This window comes from Bos grunniens, chromosome 24, assembly GCF_055505025.1.
Source record: "Bos grunniens cultivar Pamir isolate PY7600 chromosome 24, Bosgru_T2T1.0, whole genome shotgun sequence".
Taxonomy (NCBI): domain Eukaryota; kingdom Metazoa; phylum Chordata; class Mammalia; order Artiodactyla; family Bovidae; genus Bos; species Bos grunniens.
In genome coordinates, this window is record NC_141188.1 from 48,122,703 (window position 1) to 48,143,947 (window position 21,245).

The window sequence follows — 21,245 nt, forward strand, 5'->3', positions numbered from 1 at the left end:
ACCAGAAGTGTTTCCAAATTACACATGATCCTACCTCCCACACAGGAATGTGTATCAGAAACTGGGGCATGGGGTCATGGGAAATAAGAAGGAAATAGAGACTGGCATATGTTTGTACACACAAGGGGGCGTAAAAAGTGGCTCTGATTATCTCACACTGGCTTTTCTCTTCATCCTCAACTGACCTTTCAATCTGGATCAGATTCATAGAAAACAACACTCCCTTTCCCTCCCTGGCCCTTTACTTACACCTGCACAGAAGTGAGGTCAATGTCCCCGTGTACTCGTCACCACAGTAACCCTTAACCACTGCACATCTTCTGCTCTCATAACGTAAAACTCTGGGTGATTAACTATTCCTTGTTTCACCAATATAAAATGCTACACAACAGGTAAAAATGCCACAATCCAGTGACAGTACAAATTATTAATCAACATCTACAATCTCAGCAAATATCTGAAAAATTAAACAATTCAGGGTAAGTTAAATCCGATTACCTGAACTTTGTAACATTAACACAAATTCAACTTCATATAGAATGGGTAAAATTCGCCATTTGTTAGGATTATCAAATTACCTACTGGTAGCGGATTTTGGCACCCCACTCCAGTCAGTACTCTTGCCTGGAAAATCCCAGGGACGGAGGAGCCTGGTGGGCTGCAGTCCATGGGGTCGCTAAGAGTCGGACACGACTGAGTGACTTCACCGTCACTTTTCACTTTCCTGCACTAGAGAAGGAAATGGCAACCCACTCCAGTGTTCTCGGCTGGAGAATCCCAGGGACGGGGGAGCCTGGTGGGCTGCCGTCTATGGGGTCACACAGAGTCAGACACAATTAGCAGCAGTAGCAGCAGTAGCAGCAGCGGATTTTTATCTCAATCAGAAGCCTCACAAAGATCACATTCGGAAAGGTAAACAACTCTAATGCCTGTGCAAAAATAGATGTATTTATAGACACGGAATAATAGGAACCATGGTGAAATCTAAATGGCTATGTCTGGTGGAATTATGGGTTTAAGTATGTGACGCTATAAATACTAAAAACATTTTGTTACTCCCTCCTCATAGGATTGGCAAATACACACACAGGCCTATATGTACATTATGTATTATGTACACATATAAGTTTTTATAGCTTTATGCATATCAGGAAAAGGTTGGCTTAAAGCTCGACTTTCAAAAACTAAGATCATGGCATCTGGTCCCATCACTTCATGGCAAACAGATGTGGAAACAGTGAAAGATTTTATCTTCTTGGGTTCCAAAATCACTGCAGACAGTGACTGCAGCCATGAAATTAAAAGATGCTTGCTGCTTGGAAGGAAAGCTATGACAAACCTAGACAGCATATTATTTTTTGTCTGTTTTTTGTTTTCATGTAACAAAAAAGAGTTATTGTGCAGTTTGTCAAATAAAAGATGAATAATAACAATGGCCAAAATACGTCACTTTTCCATGCTTTACTGAGCACTGTCATTGCCATTATTTCATTCAATCCTCACAATAACTTAATGAGTTGCACATTATTATCATTCCTATTTTACAGATGAGAAAACTGAGCTTACAGAATTCCCAAAGTCACACGGTTACTACACAGGAAACGTTACAGGTTGTTTACTGTCACCTTTGGTTCATCATATTTAAGTACAAAGTCACTATCCTTGTCCAAGTCAGCTCTATTTCTGTCAGTGATACCGGACTGCACATTATTAATAAAAAGAAGAGGCATCACTTTGCTGACAAAGGTCAGTACAATCAAAGCTACGGTTTTTCCAGCAGTCATGTACGGATGTGACAGTTGGACCATAAAGAAGGTTGAGTGCCAAAGAATTGATGCTTAAGAACTATGGTGCTGGAGAAGACTCTTGAGAGTCCCTTGGACTGCAAGGAGATCAAACCAGTCAATCCTAAATGAGATCAACCCTCAATATTCATTGGAAGGACTGATGCTGAAGCTCCAGTATTTTGGGCACCTGATGCGAAGAGTATGACCTACTCAATGGACATGAGTTTGAGCAAACTCCAGGAGATACTGAAGGACAAGGAAGCCTGGCACGCTGCAGTCCACAGGGTCACAAAGAGTCAGACATGAATTAGTGACTGAACAACAACATAATTTCACAGCACAAAAGAAAATTGCTGGCATACTGCTAGACAGCAAATATTAGTATTCTAGAGTACTAGATCACTAAATTCATCATACTTGGCCCAGACTTAGATGTCTGAAAATTCAGTGACTTGAATTTTTATCTATAAACCTGAAATTCACCAGGTGTTCCCACTTTATGATCATAAACATATTTTCAAAGATTCAATTCCGCTACCAATTTCTAATGATTCTTCAGTTCAGTTCAGTCACTCAGCCGTGTCTGACTCTTTGTGACCCCATGAACTGCAGCACGCCAGGCCTCCCTGTCCATCACCAGCTGCCGGAGTTCACCCAAACTCATGTCCATCGAGTCGGTGATGCCATCCAACCATCTCATTCTCTGTCGTCCCCTTCTCCTCCTGCCCCCAATCCCTCCCAGCATCAGGGTCTTTTCCAATGAGTCAACTCTTCACATCAGGTGGCCAAATTATTGCAGTTTCAGTTTCAACATCAGTCCTTCCAATGAACACCCAGGACGGATCTCCTTTAGGATGGACTGGTTGGATCTCCTTGCAGTCCAAGGGACTCTCAAGAGTCTTCTCCAAAACCACAGTCTTAATGTATCTCTAATCTTTGCTTCCTGTCTTGAGAATACCTCTTTATTAATGACAAAGCAATCATTCAATTTCCAAGGCATGGAGTAGGTGCATAATATTTTAAAATTATCTGTTAATTTAGAAAAACACCAGACGTTTTCTAAAAGTCTTATTTTCCCTCTATTCCCCATTTGCTTACTAACACTAAGAAGCCCTATGATAAATTTTCACCTCAGGGAAAATTTCCAGATGCTGACACAAAAGGGAGGACATGAGAAGAATGACCAGACACAAAACCAGAAAAAAAAAAAGAAACTAAGAGTTGGACAGGATTACACAGATGAAATAATCACAGTATGGTCACCACTGTGACACCTGCACAGGTGGCATCCACGCTACCTTAACACAGAAAAACATCAATGTTCTTAGTGTTCAAAAACTCCAATGCAAAGTTTTCATGTATCATTCCTCTACTGGATGTGTATCTGCCAAATGCTATAACAAAGAATAAACTTAACCCAGTTCACCAATGACTCCCGTTCAAGACCTACAAGGTAAATACCACATTTTCTCTTTTCCTGGCTTCACAGCTTCAGTCCTTTGACCCATTCATCCATCAGGCTACTCACTGTCCTCTTTCCCTCCTCTGGCTGCTCTCATTAATACCCTTCTTGATGAAAGCCCTGACTAAAATGGTCTAAGTGAAAGTCATTTAGCCTAAAATGGAATAGAACTGGCATGGGTATGTATCTTGGATACTGCTTCTTTTGTTAATGCAATCTAAGAACAAATCTGCTCAAGTGGTAAACCATTAAGTGAATTCTGACACTTCAGAGAGCTTCTAGCTAAATGGCTGTTAATTTACAGATGGCCATCATCTATTAAGATGATGATATACAGTCGTCCCTCAGTATTCACAGCGGACTGGGTCCAAGGACCCTCTCCCCAGAAGGATACCAAAACTCACAGATCCTGAAGTCCCTTACCTCAAATACCATAAAATTCATCTCTAGATTACCTTATACCTTATAGGACTTCCCTGGTGGCTCAGACGGTAAAGCGTCTGTCTACGATGCGGGAGACCCGGGTTCGATCCCTGGGTTGGGAAGATCCTTTGGAGAAGGAAATGGCAATCCACTCCAGTACTGTTGCCTGGAAAATCCCATGGACAGAGGAGTCTGGTAGGCTACAGTCCACGGGGTCGCAAAGAGTCGGACACGACTGAGCGACTTCATGTATGTATACCTTATAAGACCTAATACAATGCAAATGCTATGTGAAATAGTTCCTGCTTTTGGAAACTTTAAAAAAAAAATTTTCCTCTAGCCATTTCTGATAATCCACAATCGCCAGAATCCACAGATGTGGAGAGCTGACTAGCTGTCTATGACAAGATCCATTTTATCAATGTATTTCCTAATTATAAAGCATTCTTGGATAAACTCTATTTGGCATTAAAGGATACCATTTTAACATATTATTAAATAATTTACTAAGATCAAATTCAGAATTTTCATTGATCTTCCTAATGTAAGCCTGTTTCGTAACAGTTTTCCAATTTGGCTGTTAATGTATAAGTCAAGTTTGGGTATTAAGAATTACGCCAGCTTCATAGAATAAATGGGGTAGCTGCACTTTACAATTTAAACCAAAATTTTCACGTGTTGCTGGTTTAGTCACAAATTTCCACCTTATACTCTAAATGTTAGGTTTTTCTTTTTACCCTAGATGAGACTCAACATCTATCTCTGTGGTAGCTGATCACAGGTGTGAACTGTCCTGATTCCTCAGCATGGTGAGGTCATCTCAGATGATCCTTACAGTGAGCCACCAGAGACACCCTCCAAGATAACAGTAACCCTTCAACCTGGTGTGAATCCATCTAACTATATATATATATATCCATCTAATTATATATTGTGCAACCTACGTTTCCCCAGCATGCTCTAAAGCATTTTATTAGAGAGTAAACTCTGGAAATATCACATCTAAGCCAGTAAACATTTCAAAACTCTATTTTCATTTTTTATCATTTAAATTCTAGAAGTGCCAACCAAACTGTCTGAAAGAAACCATAAATGATCAGCATCCCAGAAAAAAAATTCCAGTTGAAATACTTATTTCATTTTCAGTTCCACTAAGAAAAAAAATGCACTCTCACTGTGATGTGGAAAGCACATCTTGAAATACAAGTATTTTAACAGTGAAGAAGGCAGCACAGAAAGCTTTAATTCTCCTGGTTTCAAAAGTTAACTGCAAAAAAGGAATGTTTCAAAAGTGCACCGAGAATATAACTCGACTTGTATAAAATGCCTAGAGAAGGCAAATTTATAGCAATAAAAAGGAGATCAATGGTTGCCGACTGGAGTGTGCATGGGGATTAACTCAAAGGAACATGACAGACGTTTACTGGGTGTTGAGAATATTCTACAACTGAGTTGTGATGATAACTGCGTACCTATGAATTTAATAAAACCACTGAACGGTGCAACTCAAGACTTCAGATGTGGGATTTTATGGTATGTAAATTATACTCCAGTAAAGCCATTAGAGAAAAGAAGTGCAATGACAGGTCAAAAGACAAGACTGGCACACCCAAGTTTGGAATAATATGCTCATGGGATGTCGAGAGAACCCTCTGCTACTTTCTTGCAGGTTCTAAAATCTCTCAAAATTATCTATTGCTAATTACTTAAACCTGTCATTTAGATGCCTTAGAAACAAATGCTAGACCACATTTACTTGCCCACACTGTGCCTTGGAGAGGGTGAGAAGGGAAGGCAATCATTTTTTACTGAGAAAATTACCATGGGCCTGAGTCAGGCTGAGCTCTTGCATTATTTTATTGAAACCTGAATATAACCTTATGAGGTAGGCATTACTTAACCCCATTTTACAGAACAGGAAAAGGAGGCTCTAACAAGTTAAGTATTTCATCCAAGATCACAGAACGAGTAAGCAATGGTGTCAAAAGTAGAATCCACACTGGTCAGATTGCCAATTACACACTCCACACACTCCACTTCCTCACGGTGGTCTGTGATGCCAAATTTACTCCTTACAAAGAGTCAAGAAAATAACAGCAAGTGTTCAATATGAAATATTTAGACATGAGAAGATTTCAACCCTCACTTCCCAAAGACGGGAATATCTTCTTCATCAAAATTTGCTTTCCCATGAACAACATGCTCATTTGAAAATATTTCAACTGAACAGAACACAAATTAAAGTGTCCCTCTATGGTTATGCCACTCTCCAAGAGCCATTTACAAACCTAACCCAGGAACAGTTAGTTCCAAGTGTAATAAACAATAGTGAACTATAAATTCACAAACCCTTTGGTTGGGCTGCTTTGTGTTTCTGACATAAAGATGCATTTCCTTTTGGCAGGAGGGCCTTCCTCTTCATCAGAAGAGCTTTCTACTGTTAGGTCAATGACATCCACTTTCTTCTTGCTTGGCTCATTGGCTACAGTCACTGCACACGGCTTACTGAGGACAGTTGAAGCTACATGGAGGGAACAGAGTGGGGAAAAAAAAGTGAGAAGTGTAATACAAGCTCTAACCATAAGTTTTAAACTGTGAAGCATGTCCTAAAGAATACACAGCCCATAAAGTCCATACTCATCCCATGGACAGAGACTAACTCTCTAACTTCAGACATTCATCTATGAAACGACTGCTTACCTAGGAGACAGAGGGAGCACAATGCCTTGTGAGAAGACCAAAACCTCTTTCAGACGGCACCTGCTGAGTTATCTCCCCAGTACTGCCAGTAGATCTGTGTAGATCCTGCTCCTCACACTATCTCCCCCGGTGAGGACTCACATTATAGACAGACATCTGGAGTTAAGGGGCTGGTCTCTGGCCGTGGACAAGAGTATGTGGCTTTACTGGCTGTGTATTCTCACAGACATGGTAGTATGAAGTCAGAATCAAACACTTCCATTCTAACAAAGCAGTGGTGCTTATATCAAAGAATACATAAGCTCTTCACCACAAGCCAGAACTGGATAAAATGCTCACTTTGATAGTATCAGTTGAAAAAAAGCCTAACTATCTCACTTTAACAAGTTACTCAGACATTCGAAGTTTTTCTTACCAATTACCTACTTAGGTTCTCCTTTCTACCCACTTCCATAGTCTTACACGATATGTTAACTCACTGTTTCAAAGAAAATATGCTCTACAATCTACTTAGTAGAAAATGCATGCTACTTGATCATGGAAAAGCAGTAGCAACTAATTAAATCACTATTTTTCTCACATATGAGGGAAACCTTGATCATTCCCACGGGTTCAGTAACAACACAGGAGAATGATTAATACTGACATAAAATCCTTTACTTTTTCCTCTCCTCCTACTCTGAACACCTATTATTCATTACGTTGCCAGATGTGAAACACAGTCAGCACAAAACTCAGTGAGTGGACTATATCAGATAAAAAGAAACTAGGTGCACCTCAGGTTTCAATTTCTCAGATGGCCCTGAATTTCCCCACTCAGCACGGACATCACAGGGAGCTGAAGGCTGAGCTAAGTGTAACTCAGGCTCATATTTCTTCCCACAAAGCAATGAGCTCCGAACTCACCTTTTTTTTTTTTTTCAAACCAACTAACGTATGACCATCTTTCCCCACCCTCCATTAATGGAAAATGCAGCCTCTCTATCCACATGTCTACTTGGGGTTCGTTCCTCCAACAGATACTCTAAAAACAATTCTGAAAAACTATCCATAGAAATGTCACATAAATCTGCACGTTATAACAAGCACAGCATATTAAGATGATTCTAAAAACTACAAGCAATGTATTGGTGAGGATGTGGAGAAAAGGTAACTCCAGATGACTGTTGGTGGGAATGTGGTGCAACCACAGTGGGAAACAACACGGCAGTTTCTCAAAACACTAAACACAGAACTACCCTATGACCCAGCAATTCCGTCCCGGGTATATACTGAAAAACAAAACAAAAACACTAACTCAAAAAGATGCATGCACCCCAAAGCTCATAAGAGCATTATTTACAACTGCCAAGATAGGGAAGCAACCTAAGTGTCCATCAACAGATGAATGGATAAGGAAGATATGGTGTGTACCTACAGACATGCACACGGACATTAAAAACAAAAATCTTGCCACTTGCACCAACATGGATGAACTTGGACAGCATGATGCTAAGTGAAAAAAATCAGAGAAAGACAAATACTATCTGAAATCACCTATATGTGGAATCTAAAAAATATAACTAGTGAATGTAACAAAGCAGCAGCACACTCACAGATATAGAGAACAGATTAGTGGTGACAAGTGGGAAGAGGGAAGAGAAGAGGGGCATTAGAGGGGTGGGGAAGTGGGAGGTACAAGCTATTAGGTTCAGGATAAGCTACAAGGATATGTTGTACAACACAGGGAATATAGCCAATATTTTACAATTAACTATAAATGGAGTATAACCTTTAAAAATTATGAGTCACTATATTGTACACCTTTAACTTTCATAATATTGTACAGCAATTATACTTCAATAAAAATAATAAGACAATTTACATGGTTATTTACTTTATATATGAAAAATATACTATGAAAAGACTGATTATAATGTGGTATAAACCTCTGCACATGTCTTAAGAAAAATCATTTGGGAGAAATAAGATGTGTAACGATCAAAAGGTAAACTGAGGACACTGAACTCCAAACAAGCGTTCTAACGGCCGAGGCGAATGCTACAGATACAACACACGAGTCTCACTGCTTTGCTCTCTGCGGCCATTCTGCACATACTTTCTATTTTGGGACATGGTTGGGTGGATACTTTCATAGCTTCTTTCTTCGGTCTCATTGGACACCAAGAACCATCTTCTTGGAATTTGATCTCGTCCACATCAGTACAGTCATTGAGAATTTCCATAAAAAGCCTATAAACCAAGTAAGAAGAATAGAAACATAATTGAATGGCTTTGCTCAAAGGTGAAATAACAAAGTAATACATTTTACCTTGGAGACAAAAGGTATTTTGTATTTTTTGTTTGTTTGGTGTTTTAATACTTCACACTTTACAACAACTATTATCACCTCCTTCCTCCTAGGCTTTATCTCCTTAACAGGCAACAGAAGAGTTAAGTGACTTACTGAGTATCATTCTAAAAATCAGTGGTTAAACAAAAACAGACACAACTGGAACATTCTTGCTGGGACTTGCAATAAACAAACAACCCTCAACATAACGCATGAACCAAACACAAAAATTACTGTCCAAAATATAACATATATGATTATCAAGAAAAAAGGATCACAGGGATGGGGAAAGGAGGCAGAAATAGAGACATCGAAGTCTTAATAAATTTAAAATAACTCAGCATATAAATTATGTTACAGGATCAAAATGAAATTGGAAAACAACTTCAGAAAAATATTTGGAAATTACACAGAACAATTCAGGACACAAAGATAATATTAAAACACTCAGGAAGTATTTTGTACTGAATGGAAATGAAAATATACTAAAGTCTGTAGAAGGCAGTTAAAGCCGTACAATTTTCCATTAAAAAAGGATGCAAATCAAGAACCTCACCTTCTAACTAAACAGAACTAGAAAAAAGTAAATTAAAGTGACAATAAACCAGAGAAGGAAAATAACAAAGAACATAAACAAAATAGGGAAAAAATAAAATAGAGAAAAAACAAAGAAACCAAATGCAGGTACTTTAAGATCAATAAAAACCGACAAACTTCTAGTCAGACTTAGACTTACTCAAAAAGCAAAAGATAACCCAAGGAACCTGTGTCTGTTAAAGAAACTGAATTTGTAAAAAAATTTACCACAAAGACAATTCTAGGCCCAAATGTCTTCAGTATGAAATTCTACCAAATATCTGAGGAGACACAGTATGACTTTCCAGCTCACCTATAATGCCAGCATTGTGTGGGTGCTCAGTTGCCCAATCGAGTCTGACTCTGCAATCCCATGAACTGGGGCCCACCAGGCTCCTCTGTCCATGGGATTTCCCAGGCAAGAATACTGGACTGGGTTGCCATTTCCTCCTCCAGGGCACCTTTCCCACCCAGGGATCGAACCCACATCTCTTGTGTCCCCTGCACTGGCAGGAGGGTTCTTTAACACTGCACCGCCTGGGAAATCCCATAAGGCCAGCATTACTCTGATAGTAAAAACAGACAATACAGGAAAACAGACCACTCTCTCTCACGAACTTAGCAAAACAAACCCAACAATAAATATAAAACATAGCAAATCATGACCAAGTGGGGTTAGAATGAAAGGTTAGTTTAATATTTGAAAATCAATCAATGCAAATCATCATGTAAACAGAGTAGTCAGTTTAAGACAGCAAGACAAAAATATAAAAGGCATCTAAATTAAAAAGGAAGAAGTAAAAACTGCCTTTATTCACAAATTATTAACTTTTCTATACAGAACATTCTATGTTCTCCGTAATGCAACTAGAACTACAAAATGCATTGAGCAGAGTTTCAAGATAGACAAAAATCAACTAAATTTCCATATAACAAGCAGAAATTAATATAAAAACTAATACCACATCAAACATGAAATAAGGGGATAAATCTGACATAAGGCACACAAGACCAATCAACTACCAAGTATTACTGAGACCTAATTAATGAACAGTATGAAAAGGCAAAAAGATAGGATGCTGAAAGATAAATTCCCCAGGTTGGTAGGTGCCCAAAATGCTACTGGAGATCAGTGGAGAAATAACTCCAGAAAGAACGAAGGGATGGCGCCAAAGCAAAAACAACACCCAGCTGTGGATGGGACTGGTGATAGAAGCAAGGTCCGATGCTGTAAAGAGCAATATTGCATAGGAACCTGGAATGTTAGGTCCATGAATCAAGGCAAATTGGAAGTGGTCAAACAGGAGATGGCAAGAGTGAACATGGACATTCTAGGAATGAGCGAACTAAGATAGACTGGAATGGGTGAATTTAACTCAGATGAGCATTGTATCTACTACAGCGGGCAGGAATCCCTTAGAAGAAATGGAGTAGCCATCATGGTCAACAAAAGGGTCCGAAATGCAGTACTTGGATGCAATCTCAAAAACGACAGAATGAGCTCTGTTCGTTTCCAAGGAAAATCACAGTAATCCAAGTCTATGCCCTGACCAATAACTCTGAAGAAGCTGAAGTTGAACAGTTCTATGAAGACCTACAAGACCTTCTAGAACTAACGCCCAAAAAAGATGTCCTTTTCATTATATGGGACTGGAATGCAGAAGTAGAAAGTCAAGAAACACCTGAAGTAACAGGCAAATTTGGCCTTGGAATATGGAATGAAGCAGGGCAAAGGCTAATAGAGTTCTGCCAAGAGAGCACACTGGTCATAGCAAACACCCTCTTCTAACAACACAAGAGAAGACTCTACACGTGGACATCATCAGATGGTTGACACCGAAATCAGATTGATTATATTCTTTGCAGCCAAAGATGGAGAAGCTCTATACAGTCAGCAAAAACAAGACCGGGAGCTGACTGTGGCTCAGATCATGAACACCTTATTGCCAAATTCAGACTGAAATTGAAGAAAGTGGAGAAAACCACTAGACCATTCAGGTATGACCTAAATCAAATCCCTTATGACTATACAGTAAAAGTGAGAAATAGATTTAAGAGACTAGATCTGACAGAGTGCCTGATGAACTATGGATGGAGGTTTGTGACACTGTATAGGAGACAGGGATCAAGACCATCCCCATGGAAAAGAAATGCAAAAAAGCAAAATGGCTGTCTGAAGAGGCTTTACAAATAGCTGTGAAAAGAAGGGAAGTAAAAAGCAAAAGAGAAAAGGACAGATATACCCATTTGAATGCAGAATTCCAAAGAATAGCAAGGAGAGATAAGAAAGCCTTCCTCAGTGATCAATGCAAAGAAATAGAGGAAAACAACAGAATGGGAAAGAACAGAGATCTCTTCAAGAAAATTCGAGATACCAAGGGGACATGTCATGCAAAGATGGGCTCAATATGTGCAGAAATGGTAGGGACTTGACAGATGCAGAAGATATTAAGAAGAGGTGGCAAGAATACACAGAAGAACTATAATAAAAGATCTTCACGACCCAGATAATCACGATGGTGTGACCACTGACCTAGAGCCAGACATCCTGGAATGTGAAGTCAAGTGGGCCTTAGAAAGCATCACTATGAACAAAGCTAGTGGAGGTGATGGAATTCCAGTTGAGCTATTTCAAGTCCTGAAAGATGATGCTGTGAAAGTGCTGCACTCAATATGCCAGCAAATTTGGAAAACTCAGCAGTGGCCACAGGACTGGAAAAGGTCAGTTTTCATTCCAATCCCAAAGAAAGGCAATGCCGAAGAATGCTCAAACTACCACACAATTGCACTCATCTCACACACTAGTAACGTAATGCTCAAAATTCTCCAAGCCAGGCTTCAGCAATACATGAACCAGTTTTAGAAAAGGCAGAAGTACCAGAGATCAAATTGCCAAAAGCCATTGGATCATCGAAAAAGCAAGAGAGTTCCAGAAAAACATCTATATCTGCTTTATTGACTATGCCAAAGCCTTTGACTGTGTGGATCACATTACTGTGGAAAATTCTGAAAGAGATGGGAATACCAGATCACCTGACCTGCCTCTTGAGAAATCTGTATGCAGGTCAGGAAGCAACAGTTAGAAGTGGACATGGAACAACAGACTGGTTCCAAATAGAAAAAGAAGTACATCAAGGCTGTATATCGTCACCCTGCTTATTTAACTTATATGCAGAGTACATCATGAGAAACACTGGACTGGAGGAAGGACAAGCTGGATTGCCAGGAGAAATATTAATAATCTCAGATATGCAGATGACACCACCCTTATGGCAGAAAATGAAGAACTAAAGAGCCTCTTGATGAAAGTGAAAGAGGAGAGTGAAAAAGTTGGCTTAAATGCATTGGAGAAGGAAATGGCAACCCACTCCAGTGTTCTTGCCTGGAGAATCCCAGGGACGGGGGAGCCTGGTGGGCTGCTGTCTGTGGGGTTGCACAGTTGTAAAAGACTGAAGCGACTTAGCAGGAGCAGCAGTAGCAAAGCTCAACATTCAGAAACTAAGATCATGGCATCCGGTCCCATCACTTCATGACAAATAGATGGGGAAACAGTGTCAGACTTTATTTTGGGGGGGTCCAAAATCACTGCAGATGGTGACTGCAGCCATGAAATTAAAAGACATTTACTCCTTGGAAGGAAAGTTATGACCAACCTAGACAGCACATTAAAAAGCAGAGACATTACTTTGCCAACAAAGGTCCATCTAGTAAAGACTATAGTTTTTCCAGTGGTCATGTATGGATGTGAGAGTTGGACTACAAAGAAACTGAGTGCCAAAGAATTGATGCTTTTGATCTGTCGTGTTGGAGAAGACTCTTAAGAGTCCCTTGGACTGCAAGGAGTTTCAACCAATCCATCCTAAAGAATATCAGTCCTGGGTGTTCACTGGAAGGACTGATGTTGAAGCTATAACTCCAATACTTTGGCCACCTGATGTGAAGAGATGACTCATCTGAAGAAAGGGACGACAGAGGGTGAGATGGTTGGATGGCATCACCGACTCAATGGACATGGGTTTGGGTGGACTCCGGGAGTTGGTAATAGACATGGAGGCCTGGCGTGCCGCTGTTCATGGGGTCGCAAAGAGTTGGACATGACTGAGCAACTGAACTGAATTAATCAACAGATATATACCATGTTCATAGATTAAAATACTCAATATTGTGAAGTCACCCTTAATTGATCTACAGAGTCAACATTATACAAGTAAAAAAAAACAGGTTTTTTCCCTAATTGACAAGCTCACTCTAAAATGTGCAATGAAATGCAAAAGATCTATAATTGCCAAAAGAATTTTAAGAAAGAAAGAAATTAGAAGTCTATTACTCTGATTTCAAGACTGTGCAATATTGACATAAACATATACAAATCAACAAAATAAAATTCAAAGATGAACCCACACACATATGGTAAACTGATTTTTGAAAAAATAATGCAAAGACGATGCAGTGAGTAAAAGCCAATCTCTTCAACAAGTGTGGCAGAACAACTGCATGACCATATGCCAGAAAGAAAAATGAAGCTAAAACCTTGATTTTTATCTCACACCATATACAAAAATTAACTTGAAACAGACAAGACATCTAAGTGTAAAATGCAATGAAAACTTCTAAAGGAAGCAAGGAGAAAATCTTTGTGACCCTGGGTTAGGGCAAAATATCTTAGTATGATATCAAAGGCATAGGACATAAAAGAAAACCCTGATAAACTGGCCTTAATCCAAGAACTATTGCTCTTTGAAAGACATTGTTAAGAGACTAAAAGGAGGATATGGCATAAAACATTGTAAAATTATATTATCTGATAACAGGTTGTACATCCACTATATGTACAGAATTATCAAAACTCAGTAATATGAAAACAAAAAACCCAACTGAAAAGTGAGTGAAAATTTGAGCAGTCACTTTACCAAAGATAACACAGAGATGGCAAATCGACACACAAAAAGATGTTCAGTATAGAAATGAGGGAAATGCAAATCCCTTATTTGCATTAAATTAAATCCACAATGGAGTACTACCATATATCAGTAGATTGTCTAAAGTTTAAAAAACTAACAATACCAAATGTTGATCAGACTGTGGAGTAACTACAACTCTTATACACTGCTATTGGGAATACAAAATAATACATCACATTGGAAAACAGTTTGGTAATTTACTGAAAAATTAAGCATATGCCTAGCATGTGACCAGGGATTCCACTCTGAGTACTTACCCAAGAAAAATTAAAACATCAGAACAAAGACTTGGACATGAATGTTGTTAGCAGATTTATTTGCAAGACTCCAAGCCAGAAACAACCCATCAACAAGTGAACTGATAAAACTGTGGGCTATCTGTTCAATGGATGCTACTCAGCAAAAAAAACGAACTATTGGTACCTACAGCAATGTGGACAGACTTCAACGGCACTGAATAAAAATAAGTCAGACAAAGGAATGCACTCTATGATGCCATTCATGCACAACTCTAGAAAATCCAAAACAATCTATAGAAACAGGAAGCATATTAGTATTTGAGGAAATAGTGAAAGGAAGAGATTAGAAAGATACATGAGAAAACTGTTGTTATTGTTCAGTTGCTAAGTTGAGTCTGACTCTTTGTGACCACAAGGACTGTATGTAGCACAATAGGCTCTTCTGTCCTCAACTATTTCCCGGAGTTTGCTCAAATTCATGACTGAGTTGGTGATGCTATCTAACCATCTCATTTTCTGCCCCCCACCATTCCTTTCCCCTTCAATCTTTCCCAGCATCAGGGTCTTTTCCAATGAGTTGGTGCTTTGCATCAGGTGACCAAAGAATTGAAGCCCGAGCTTCAACAGTGAATACTAAAGCCTCAGTAACAGTCCTTTCAATGAATATTCAGTGTTGATTTCCTTCAAGATTGATTGGATTGTTCTCCTTGCAGTACAAAGGACTCTCAAGAGTCTTCTCCAACACAACTCAAAAGCATCAATTCTTCGGTGCTCAGCCTACATTATGGTCCAACTTTCACATCTGTAGGTAGCTACTGGAAAAACCACACCTTTGATTGTACAGACCTTTGTCAGCAAAGTGATGTCTCTGCTTTTTATTAATAATATGCTGGCTAGGTTTGTCACAGTTTTCCTTCCAAGGAACAAGCCTCTTTTAATTTCATGGTTACAGTCAACATCCAGAGTGATTTTGGAGCTCAAGAAAATAATATTTGCCACTGCTTCCACTCTTCCCACTTCTATTTGCCATGAAGTGATGAGACCAGATACCACAATCTTAGTTTTTTGAATGCTAAGTTTCAAACCAGCTTTTTCCCTCTTCTCTTTCACCTTCATCAAGAGGCTCTTTAGTTACTGTTCACTTACTATTAGAGTGCTATCATCTGCATATCTGAGGTTACTGATATTTCTCCCAGCAGTCCTGATTCCAGCTTGTGATTCATCCAGTCTGGCATTTCACATGATGCACTATGCATATAAGTTAAATAAAACAGGTAACAACATATAGTCTTGTTGTACTCCTTTCCCAATTTTGAACCAGTATGTTGTTGTAACTGTTGCTTCTTGACCCACACACAGGTTTCTCAGCAGACAGGTAAGGCAGTCTGGTACTTCCATAGTTTTTTTGTGATCCACACAAAGGCTTTAGCATAGTCAATGAAGAAGTGGGTGTTTATCAAGAACTAAACATGTTTGCTTTCTCCATAATCCAACAAATGTTGGCATTTTGATCTCTAGTTCCTCTGCCTCTTCAAAACCCAGCTTGTACATCTGGGAGTTCTCAGTTCAAGTACAGCTAAAGCCTACATTGAAGGATTTTGAGCATAACCTTGCTAGCATGTGAAATGAGAGCAACTGTATAGTAGTATGAACATTCTTCAGCATTGCTCATTTTTGGGATTGGAATGAAAATTAAACTTTCAATCCCGTGGCCATTGATGAGTTTTCCAAGTTTGCTGACATAATGGTGCAGCACTTTACTAGCATCATCTTTTAGCATTTTGAAAAGCTCAATTGGATTTCCCTCACCTCCAGTAGCTTTCTTCATAGTAATGTTTCTTAAGGCCCACTTGATTGTATACTCCAAGATGTCCAGCTCTAGGTGAGTGACTGCACCATCATGGTTATCTGGGTCATTAGGACCTTTTTTGCATATACATTTCTTCTGTATATTCCTGCCACCTCCTCTTAATCTTTTCTGCCTGTCAGGTGCTTACCCTTTCTGTCCTTTCTCGTGCCCATCCTTGCATGAAATGTTCTCTTGATCTCTCCAATTTTCTTGAAGAGATCTCTAGTCTTTCCCATTCTGTTGTTTTCCTCTATTTTTTTGCATTGTTCATTTAAGAAGGCCTTCTGATCTCTCCTTGCTATTCTCTGGAACTCTGTGGTCAGCTGGGTCTATCTTTCCCTTTCTCCCTTGCCTTTAACTTCTCTTCTTTCCTTAGGTTATTTGTAAAGCCTCCTTGGACAACCACTTTGCCTTCTTTCATTTATTTCTCTTGGGGATGGTTTTGGTCACTGCCTCCTGTACAGTGTTATGAACTTCCATCCATAGTTCTTCAGGCACTCTGTCTACCAGACCTAATCTCTCAAATCTATTTGTCACATCTACTGTATAATCATAAGGGATTTGATTTAGGTCATAACTGAATGGCCTAGTGGTTTTCCCAACTTCAATTTAAGCCTGAATTTTTCAATGAAGAGCTCATAATCTGAGCCAGTCCACTTCAGGTCTTGTTTTTGCTGACTGTATTGAGCTTCTTCATCTTTGGCTGCAAAGAACAATCAATATGATTTTGGTATTGACCATCTGGTGATGTCCATGTGTAGTGTCATCTCTTGGGTTGTTGGAAAAGGGTGTCTGCCATGACCAGTGTGTTCTGTTAACAAAACTTTGTTGGCCTTTGTCCTGCTTCATTAGGGGCTTCCCTGGTGGCTCAAGTGGTAAAGAATCTGCCCATAATGCAGGAAGACCTGGGTTTGATCCCTGGGTCAGGTAGATCCCCTGGAGAAGGGAATGGCTACCCGTTCCAGAATTTCTTGCCTGGAGAATTCCACGGACATACTTCATTTTGTACTCCAAGGCCAAAGCTGCCTGCTAGTTCAGATATCTTTTGACTTTCTATTTCTGCATTCCAATTCCTTACAATGAAAAGCATATCTTTTTTTACTATTAGTTCTAAAAAAGTTTGTATACAGGTCTTCATAGAACTAGTCAACTTCAGTTTCTTTGGTGTTAAGTATTTAGTGCACAGACTTGGATTACTGTGATGATGAAGGATATGCCTTGGAAACGAACCGAGATCATTCAGTCCTTTTTGAGACTGTACCCCAAATATTGCATTTCAGATTCTTTTGTTGACCATGAGGGCTACTCCACTTCTTCTACAGATTCCTGCCCACAGTAGTAGATACAATAGTCATCTGAAAATTCAGATTCCTCAAATGTCAATGTTCAATCTTACCATCTTCTCCTGGGCCATATACAATTTACCTTGATTCATGGAACTAACATTCCAGGTTCCTATGCAATATTGTTCTTTATAGCATCGGACTTTGCTTTTACCACCAGACACATCTGCAGCTGAGTGTTATTTCTGCTTTGGCCCAGCTGCTTCATTCTCACTGGAGCTATTAGTAACTGCCCTCCACTCTTCCCCAGTAGCATACTGGACATCTTCTGACCCGGAGGGGGCTCATCTTCCAGCATCCTATCTTTCAGCCTTTTCATACTGTCCATGGGGTTCTCCAGGCAAGAATACTGGAGTGGGTTGCCATTTTCTTCTCCAGCCACCTTGCTTCCCAGGTGGCTCAGTGCTAAAGAATCCACCTGCAAATACAGGAGCCACAGGTTTGATCCATGGGTACAGAAGATCTCCTGAGAAGGAAATGGCAACTCATTCCAATAATTTTCCCTAGAAATCCATGGAGAGAGAAGCCTGGTGAGCTACAGGCCATGGAGTCCCACAAGAATTGAGAAAACTTCAGATGTGATAGATATATTTATCATATTTTAATGATATTTCAGGTATATATTGGGTCAAAATGTATCAAATTGTACACTTTAAACAGGGATAGTTCTTCTACCACAATAAAACTGATAAAAATGAATGAGGAAAAACACTACCTTCCTTAGAAGATGTAAAACTTTAAATATGTATTTCCCCAATTATATGAAAAACAAAATTTCAATCAAAATCAAAACAAGATTTGTGTAATTTAAGAATACTTTCATTCAGGTGAATATGGCCAACTCCAATGATGGTCAAGAAAATTCTGATTCATATGGCCAAAGAGGTACTAATGCATAACAAAAATCCAATAATTAAAAGTTTTACAGTGATCAATACTTTGATCAACAGCACAAATAACAGCACAGAAATGACACTTGTATATAAAAATGTTTCAAATGATGGAAGCAGTGTCCTAAGCCTATGAAGAGATATATTCATTAAGTGTTGGTGAGACTACCGACCAACAATCAGGTAGTGGGTAGTAATGTGATCACATACTCCCTATCATCAGTTTCTTCCCCACCCCCAGTTCTCTTCACATAGTTTCATTCTTTACTTTCACAGCACTTAACATTTACTACACAATTCTTTATTGTCTCCATTTTAGACCTGACACATGGCTAGTATTTAATATGTATTATGTTGAAAGAATTCATGAAGGAATGCATAACAGAATAAAGAACTGCATGAATGAAAGGAGGGAAAATGACATCTTGAAGTTTCTGACAAAAAAACTAGTGTTTGTTCAAATAAAATCTCTGGAACTCTCTAAAACACACTAATGATAAGCAGTATACCCACAACACAATGTCAAGTATTCAGGAAGCACACCCTAAAATATGAATGGGCAAAAGGGCATGAAATACGTAACTTATCTCAAATGATTCAAAAAGTTTCTGAGAATAGTGACAATCATCTTTTTCTCTCTATACACAGATATACACGCACAAAAACACATACAAATTAAGAGGGATTGTGATAAAACAATATGGCAGACTGTTAACAACTGACACATTACACGCTACTGTTAACAAATTCTTGTTAAGTTTGAAATTATTTCAAAGCAAGTTAAAAAGTAAAAGTTTACAGAGAGAAAAAGTCCCATCACTCTTTACTGTTTCATTCCTCTTTACAATAATACTCTTTTCAAACTTAAAAAATCGTGCTGCAGAATTATCTTTAAAGATCAAGGTTATTTTTCACTCTATACTGAATGAAAATGATAGTGTATATATACATTACTTACCAACAATTAGGTTGTATTATTTTTCCTTAATTTCAACATATACAAAATGAGCAATACTGCTTAAGAGTTTGGGCTCCAGAGTCAGAAAAACCTAGAAGTGAATTCCCATTTTAAACTTACCAGCTGCATAACACAACTCTATTTACCCTACCACTTAATTAGTATGTTTTTGCAGAGACTTCATTGCTCTTCTAGTCCTAGATAAGCAAAATGATATCACTAAGTGGATTTTACCCTCCTTCCTATAGGTAATGAAATATGACCATGGAAAGCAAAATGAAAAGGAAACTACTCACCCTCTTGCCCCCAACACCATAATATTGTAAAGACAGAAGGGCCACTAACTACAGTTTAAAAATAAGATTGAGTATAATTATTATGTTGGGATATACTTACCCATCTAAAATTAGACTTTCATAGGCAGCTTTTTTGTCACACACAGGACAAATCCAGGTGGGTTTCTTCTCATTCATTTGCAGATAAAGGGCAGCATCAAAACACTGTAGGTGTGTACAAGTCACCGCACGGCATGGGATTGTCAGCCTCATTTTCCCTAACTGGACGACAGGGAAGACAACGTGGAAAGTCATTTCAGAAAGGAGAACAAAGCCTCAAAAGTCATAAAAATCTGAAGAAGTCATACAAGACTAACAAAGTCAAAAAGAAATTCAAACCAGAATTTATTTCCATCAAGACTACAATATACTTTATTTGTATTCACTGCTTGAGCTGTAATTTTTAAAAGACCATTTCACTTTCTGAAAGAAAGTAAAACTTATAAAATCACAGGTAGAAAAAGATACATATAAAATGAAAACATTTAAAGCTTTATACTTCAATTAAAAATAAATAAATTTTTTAAAACATGAAAACATGTTTCTTTTTCATCTCTTCCCCTACTTAAAGGGAACCACTGCTATCTATCTCTCGCATGTCCTTTCACAGATGGTCTATGCATAATCAAGTGTGTCTTTTAAAAAATATTTTCACAGAAATGGTGGCATGCAATTCACACAATTCTTTACTTATATTTAAACTTTTTCTAATCCTTTATCACTACAGATGATGCTGCAATAGACAGCTACGGGATAAATTCCTAGCAGGAAAAATTTTGAGTCCAAGCGTATCTGTGATTTTTGTCCCAATAACAAACTAACTTTCACAGAAATTACCTATTGATTTACACATACACATGTATTAATGTGCTTGGCTCCCCTCAACCTTATCAATATAGCAGTTCTTGAATCCTTTAACCTCTGCCAATCTGACAGGTGAAAAACACCCCATTATAGTTTTGTAATACACTTCTAAGTGAAGCTGAGCTTTTTATAGCTTCTAAGGGTCATTTGGGTTTCTAAGAACTACTTATTCAAAACGTTCTTGATTTTCTACTTGGTTATTAATCTTTGGTTACCTATATTAATCAGCCTCATATACGTGATATGAACTGCAAATGTATTTTTCACTTAAGAAAGAAAGCTTTTTACTTTCCTATAATCACATATGTTGAAGTGTCAGTATACTGATAAAACCTAGTTCTTTTTTTTTTTCCTCATTAAATTTTTTTAAATGGGTCTCAAATTATGTGACAGATTTTTGGTCAAGTTGTTTTCATTAAAAAGTACTGATTTTAAAAACTAATAACTTAAACTGCCACACACAGAGCATATGGTCCACAAAAACATTCTCCTTTCCTTCTGAAGGTTTTACAATGCATTGTTATCA

General features: G+C 38.5%; 1 protein-coding gene across 20 annotated transcripts in view; it reads right to left on the reverse strand.

Annotated features, from left to right (window-relative positions):
- Positions 1-21,245, reverse strand: part of PIAS2 (protein inhibitor of activated STAT 2) — a 103,993-nt gene that overhangs the window by 16,724 nt on the left and 66,024 nt on the right. For all 20 annotated transcript variants that reach the window (XM_086373381.1, XM_086373380.1, XM_086373390.1 and 17 more), the window contains 3 exons: positions 19,917-20,077; positions 8,471-8,604; positions 6,022-6,193 (listed from right to left, as the gene is read on the reverse strand). In XM_086373381.1, coding sequence (XP_086229507.1) covers positions 6,022-6,193; positions 8,471-8,604; positions 19,917-20,077 — 467 coding nt within the window. The remainder of the gene's footprint in view (positions 1-6,021; positions 6,194-8,470; positions 8,605-19,916; positions 20,078-21,245) is intronic.